A 6,717-nucleotide genomic window follows, 5' to 3' on the forward strand; every position below is an offset into this window, starting at 1 on the left:
GGGTCGCTCCCGGTTGCGCCGCGTTGTCGAAGTCGCCGATTCTTTCTGTTAACGGGAGGGGTTCGGCATCGCCTCTTCTGCGCAGCGATCTGGCCGCTGAAGTTAGAAGGGGAAAGGGATTAATTTGGTCTTCGGCAGAAACTCGGAGTAATTCGGTTGCTTCTTTTTGCAGGTATTGATTTTAAAATTAGAACTATAGAGCTAGATGGCAAGAGAATTAAACTCCAGATATGGTAAGAGTTTTCCTCTAAAGTTGATGTCTGGTACCGGGGTGTCTGTGTGGGTGGCGTGGTGATGGCATTGTTGCAGTTTTATTCCAGTTGTGCTCTTCATCACTTTATGATATCTTAGACACGAAAAGACAGTTCTAGTACATCTAGAGAGTCGTTCAGCAGTGTTTAATTAAAACTCTGGTGGCTTTGGTGCCAGTGTGGCAGGGTCGGGGTTTGCTGAGCCCCCTGTTCTCTTTCTTGCAGGGACACAGCGGGGCAGGAGCGATTCCGAACCATCACAACCGCCTACTACAGGGGAGCGATGGTAGGGGCCATACAGGTCAAATCAGCTGGGTTTGGTGTGGAACGCGCACAGAACTTTGTATTTTGGCAAGCCTGGCTCAGAATTTGCAGAGTGGTCCTGTTTTGCGTGATGCTGGGGCAGTGAGGGCGCTCCCAGGGGCAGCTTTGCTCTGTGACTCACCCCGTAAATACGCGTCCCGCACCCCTTATCTGTGCACAACCGCGATTAAATGTTATGTGGAACTGCGAAGCAGCTGTTTTAAAAATAGTGTGTGATAAGTTGCTTCTTTCTGCTATGGACAAGTCTTTAACTCTTGCTTAAACTGACATCAGCTGAAATAATGTCTCCTTCTTAATCTTTAGGGCATTATGTTAGTGTATGACATCACCAATGAAAAATCGTTTGAGAATATTCGGAACTGGGTCAGGAACATTGAAGAGGTAATTTCTCTGTTTACTTACTTCATACTAAAGATGCTCTTTCTTTCTCCAAAAGTAGCTGAAAGTTATTTGCTTTGGAATTGTTAAGTTTCTTTTGACTTTATGGGCTGAAAGGTGCTTGGAAAATTAATAGAATGAAATTCAGCTACACCTCCAGGAATGTCTGGGTCAGCAGCAACTGACCGTGCTGGCACACGGGAACGGCTGTGGGGACCTGAGTGATGAGGGGACCTAAAAGTTGGTGTTTCACTGCCCCGACCAGCGATGGAGAGCTGTCTTTGTACACTGAGCCATCAGCTGCAGGGATGAGGGGCTGGGGAGAGCCCTACATCTGGGCAGGTGTTGTAGCGCCTCATCTCCTGCGGAGTTCTTGAGGTGTGCCTCATCTTTCTGACAATATCTGTCTAAAAAGCCCCGCACTGAAGTTCTTTCCTTGGTCTGTTTCTATCTTAGCACGCCTCTCCGGATGTTGAAAAAATGATCCTTGGGAACAAATGCGATGCAAACGACAAAAGACAAGTTTCCAGAGAGCAAGGAGAGAAGGTGAGTGCCGCAGATTTAATGCATTTCCACTGCGACTGTCCGGAGCATAAAGCCTGTGTCTGCTGTCTGTGTCCGCCTTGGTGCCTCAGTATTGTTCCCAAGCAGAACGATGAAACATTTCCCAGGCTGTAGTTGCAATACATTTCTCCATCCCGATAAAAAGATGAGCTGCTGCTAAGAATTCTTGTTGACTATCTAGTCAAGATGTGTTGGGTCCAAAGCCAGGAGCTACACTTTTTCGTAGAAAAAGGAAGAAAAAGGGTTTGACATTAGGAAATGTCTCATTTTGATAGACAGGATTGTCTCTTCTGGCATCAGATGTTGCTTAGTGAAATTAGAGAAGGTGCTCTGCGCACTGCAGATGTCACAGTGCTGATAAGATACCTATGCAAAACAAAAATGAAAGACAGGGAGCAGATTAAAACGTGTGCAGTGTAAACCAGAACAAAGCCCAGGAAGAGCAGATGCTGATCGGAATGAGATTTAGTTCCTGATTTCTGCAAGTGGTTCTGCTTGAGTAAATCCCCAAGTTCCCACAAATGGGGCCAGCAGGGGCAGATACTGCGCGGTTGGCTCTACTGAGAGCTGTTCCTGTAATTATCCAACTAACCTGAAACCTGCTTTTGTTCAGCTTGCTGCAAGCTTTGGAATTAAATTTATGGAGACCAGTGCAAAAGCAAATATAAACATAGAGAATGTAAGTACCACAACCTTTCTCTTGTATTTGTTGTCATCCTATTTGTGCCAACAAGCAATAAGAACGCTTGGCAGTCCCGGTTGGATGCAGAACTCGGGTATTAGATAGCACGGATGGGTTGAGTACGTACACCTGCATGCCGTGAAAGTGGTGTCTAACGAGCCTTATGCTAAATGATTTAAATTGAACTTGGTGCTTAGAGCCTAACACAGGGGTGTTGCAGCAAACTGCGTCAAAGCAGCGCACTGAAAAACTCAGCTTGCGTTCAATAACGGGATTGATAAATGACGATGTTTTGTTACCACGTAAATCCTGGCTGTGCTCTCTTGGGGTTTCAGGCTCAGAAAGGGGGTAATGGAGTTGAAAATGGAGCATTAAAACCTGGAGGGGTGGGGGCAAACTGAAAACTCGATGTTCTTCAGGAGTTCAGTGTATGCAGAAACTCAGGAAAGCAGGCTATTGCTAAACAAAAATGTTAGAATAGATGTCATTAACTACGAAACAACTGGTTTACTTGTCACAGGCATTTTTCACTCTTGCAAGAGATATCAAAGCAAAAATGGACAAGAAGTTGGTGAGTAACCTTTACTTGGTCCACGCTGTATTTAAATAGAGGGGAAAAAAACTAAAGGTGAAGAGCAAGTATTGCTTCAGTGTCTAAAATATATTTTGTGGTCTCTTTCATGGGGGATGCACTGAAGGTTATAGACATTTATTATTAGTTGTGTCAAGCTTCGCTCTGACCTTGGCTTATAAACTACTGTGTCTGCATTTCAGGAATTGGCTGAAAGGTTTAGGTTTTCTAAAGAAAATAATCTTTTCTTTGTTTTATTGAAATCCAAGTGAGCGGTAGGGCAGTTTATTGATACTGCTTGCATTTGCAGTCTGAAGAATGGCCCCCTCATACTTGAGGGTAGTCTTCAAACAACTGTGTTTGAAAATAGGAAAAGAAGTAATGTTTTTTTTAAAACTTTTGCAGAACATCCTAAGAGATGGTTGGGTTGTCTTTTGTACAACTAACGTATATCAATGTCAGTTTATTTCTTGTGAAGTGAAGCTAAAGAAGATTCCTTCTGCTTTTCCTGAGCATTCCACCTTCAGCCATGTGCTGATAGAGCCCTGATATTCTGGGTCTTGCTGACAATTCCTAAGTGTTTCAGCAAGAGCCAAATGTGTCCCATAACTTTTTTTCTTTCTCAGTTGTCTTTGAGTTTATAGAAGGAAGAAGAATAGGCACAGTGCGTGTTAGTCAAAGCCAAGAGCATCAGATGCCATTCTCTGACTTCTCAGAGTGCCTGATGCCAGGCTCAGATAAAGGAGTGAAGACTCCTGTTGATTTTAGTAATGGTTTGTGTGTGTGGCAGGCTGGATTAAAAAAACCTTACAGATGAAGAGGGATGCTGGAAGCTGTTGAGTGTCAATAAGTAACTTAATATTGTTTGCGTCTTCAGGAAGGCAATAGCCCGCAAGGCAGCAACCAGGGAGTCAAAATCACACCAGACCAGCAAAAGAAAAGCAGCTTTTTCCGATGTGTTCTTCTGTGAGGGACACGGCCTTAACCTGAGCTTCTGCTCAGCTGAACTGGACTGTGCCTGTGCTGAGTGAGATTTCCTCTGTCTGTGGACTTAGCATTTCCAAGATACGTTGTCACTCTGTGACCATCTGAATAAGAAATTGTTTATTTTAGTAATTGTCTGACTCTTCAGTTTTGGAGATGAAATACGTTTATTTTTGTCAGATTGCCACCGGGCATGCCTAGCAGAAGGAGCACAGATCAGCCGTGACCTGTGATACAGCACCTTTGCTGCCAGGCTTCAATCTTTTTGTTCATATCTGTAATGTATCCAAATTAGAAAGATTAAGTTATGATCAAAGTAAGAAACTGAAATGCCAATATTAATAAAGTACAGGTATGTGTACATGACACATGTGCATATATATATATGTGTCTATAGATGCATATAGAATGACCGCATCAAAGCGTCAAATAAATGCACTTAGTAAGCAGTACAAGCTTATACCTTTTTGGAAGGTAGAAGGAAGCTTTCTGCATCTCCACCTCTTTGCTACTACAGAGAAGATCCTTTATCTGCCTGTTACTTGTTCAATTGTGTTAGTCTCGACAATCCACAAGTACAATTTAAGTTTAAAAGAAAAACAAACCTCCTCAAAGGAATCTCTATTTTTTTAAAAAACCAAAGTGTGCTGTAAATAGAACGGATCCTTAACATCAGGAATTACCCTATTCATGTTAGACTTGACTCTGCTCAGTTCAACAGTGCAGACATTTAGACAGGTTGAAGAGGAGATGGTAGCTACAACGAGCCCTGTGCCAGTGATCTGTTGTCTGTTCTTAGAGAAACAGTCTGTGATTCAGGTAGGGACACTGACTTAAAATCTGCAACATTACAGTGGGCGGCTTTTCCCTCTCCAGCTGAGAATGACTCCAGATCTGTCATAATGTAGTAGCTAGTTTTAAATCGTGACAAGAAAATGTGTTGCACTGCTTCCAGTTGTGTGTTCTCATGCACACTTGCTCACATATGCAAATAAATGTTGCACATACGAACACTTTCTGAAAACAAACTTTTTTAAACTGAGACTTGCCTTGCTGCTGTGTACTGATGGTATTGGATTTCACGCAGCAACAAACCTGTTAATAGCGTGCATCAATGCAAATGATGTTCAGTCCTCAGTGGAGATATTCTATGTATTTATTCCTATAAACACATTCTATTACATTCCAATGTATAAAATGGAACAGCCAAGCAAAGCTCCTCAGTAGCAAATTGCTCTCAGCTCAGAGGCTGTCAGCCTGACTCGTGATTAGACTGACAAAAGAAGCCAATGAGAGCCATCTACTTCCAAGTCTGCTGTCAAATGATGGGAATTGTGGTATATTTAATTGAAATGAACATATTGGCTGCGTCCTGCGACTCACTGGAATTGTTAACATGCTTTGTTTACATTGACAACTGCACTTAAGGGTCAAATTAAAGCTGATTTTAAAGTTAATGAATTTACTCACCAGTTTTGTTTTCTTCAAGTTTGTGGTATTCAGTTCTGGCCTCAAAGTAGCACTCCTAATTGTTACTGTAGTTACAGGTCTGTCAGATTCATAATTAAACTTTATAAATCTGCAGCATGCAATTGGGCTCAATAGGAAGATCACCTGTTTTCTAAAATGGGAAAAGGAAATTTACTGCTTAAGTTACCGGTTTGTAGTGCATTTTATATGCTACCAACTTTAATAGCTAGCAGATTACAATGAGCTCTGTTCATGATTAAAATCATATGGAAAACTTTCCTCTAACCAGAACCTTATGATGGTTTTTTTTGTTTGTTTGTTTCCTTGTGGCTTTTTGGCATGAGGACTTGGGTGAACGTGCACCATAGTAGATTACACACAGATGGATGTGTAGGATAGAATCATGTTATGCTACTGAAGAGCCTTCTAGTCAGTGTGTGCTTCACAGAGCTGTAGATTGGACAAGCAATGCTTCTATCCTGAGATAAGGATGCTTTTAAAGAAAGACTTGGGTATGCTTCAAAAAATTGTTGAGGCGATTAAGGCATGGTCTGAAGGTTGTTTTCCTACACAGAACTGATCTGTTTAATGATTTGTGTCTGGCTTAGTAGTACATGTGGATTTTCTCACATCCATTCTACTTTAATACAGGCAGGTGTTGCAGCCAGGCTTGTTTCAAAGTGACCAGGACAGGAAGTGGTCAGTCTAACTTGGTATCGCGGGCTGTCCACCATGATGCTGGGTATTGCATGTTGACAGTATCTAAATCAATCACTTGTCTTGAGAAAGAAAACTTATCTTAATTTACAAGTGATTAAAACTTGAAGGATGGAACTGTGGTTTTCACTCCCCATTTTCTAAATCTTAAGTTACTCTTTTTGCAAAAGGTAACTCTTTTATCTGTCAATACCTTTTGTTTAAACTTCTGCTGGTTGTTGCAGGTTTATGTATTTAATTTATGGCATGATTTCCTTTTACGAAATGATTGGTTTTACTCAATGAACAACTACATTATTGCCCGATCTCAGGAAGTTCCATACAGTTACTGTGACTGCAGTCATCACTGTACTTCTAGGGTATACAGACTCAAAAATTAAATCGGTGTATGCAATAGGAAATGTAAAATGCCAACGTTAGATGGGAAAAGGCTGAAGACACAGCAGTACATGCGTGCTTGGCTAAGTGTTGCTAAATACAGACATCGTGAACTTGGATGACCGTGGAGAAGTACAATATGTAGTTGATGGTTCCATCACACAATTAAACTGCTGTGTTTTTGAAGTTTTAATGTTATTGGAAAAGAGTGATCAAAAGAGGTATTGTGTAAATGCATACAGTAATTATTTATATGTAAGCTTTCTTTAAGGAGGAAAAAATCTGAAATTGGATACAAAATGTGTAAAAGTGAGGAATTTAGGTAGATCTGAAAAAGTAACTGCTTACTACACATTCTCACTGTCTGCCACTGAAATCGATTAACACTTGGTTTGTAG

General features: G+C 41.4%; 1 protein-coding gene across 1 annotated transcript; it reads left to right on the forward strand.

Moving 5' to 3' along the window:
• Positions 1 to 172: 172 nt before the first annotated feature.
• On the forward strand, positions 173 to 4,112 carry RAB8A (RAB8A, member RAS oncogene family; the record flags this gene model as incomplete). The annotated part of the gene is made up of 7 exons (XM_010180113.1): positions 173 to 233; positions 477 to 537; positions 879 to 956; positions 1,410 to 1,499; positions 2,131 to 2,196; positions 2,720 to 2,770; positions 3,648 to 4,112. Coding segments are annotated over 7 exons (500 nt in total), but the record flags the coding sequence as incomplete, so codon positions are not given.
• Positions 4,113 to 6,717: the final 2,605 nt, after the last annotated feature.

Source organism: Mesitornis unicolor, unplaced genomic scaffold (genome assembly GCF_000695765.1).
Source record: "Mesitornis unicolor isolate BGI_N332 unplaced genomic scaffold, ASM69576v1 scaffold29982, whole genome shotgun sequence".
Lineage (NCBI taxonomy): Eukaryota > Metazoa > Chordata > Aves > Mesitornithiformes > Mesitornithidae > Mesitornis > Mesitornis unicolor.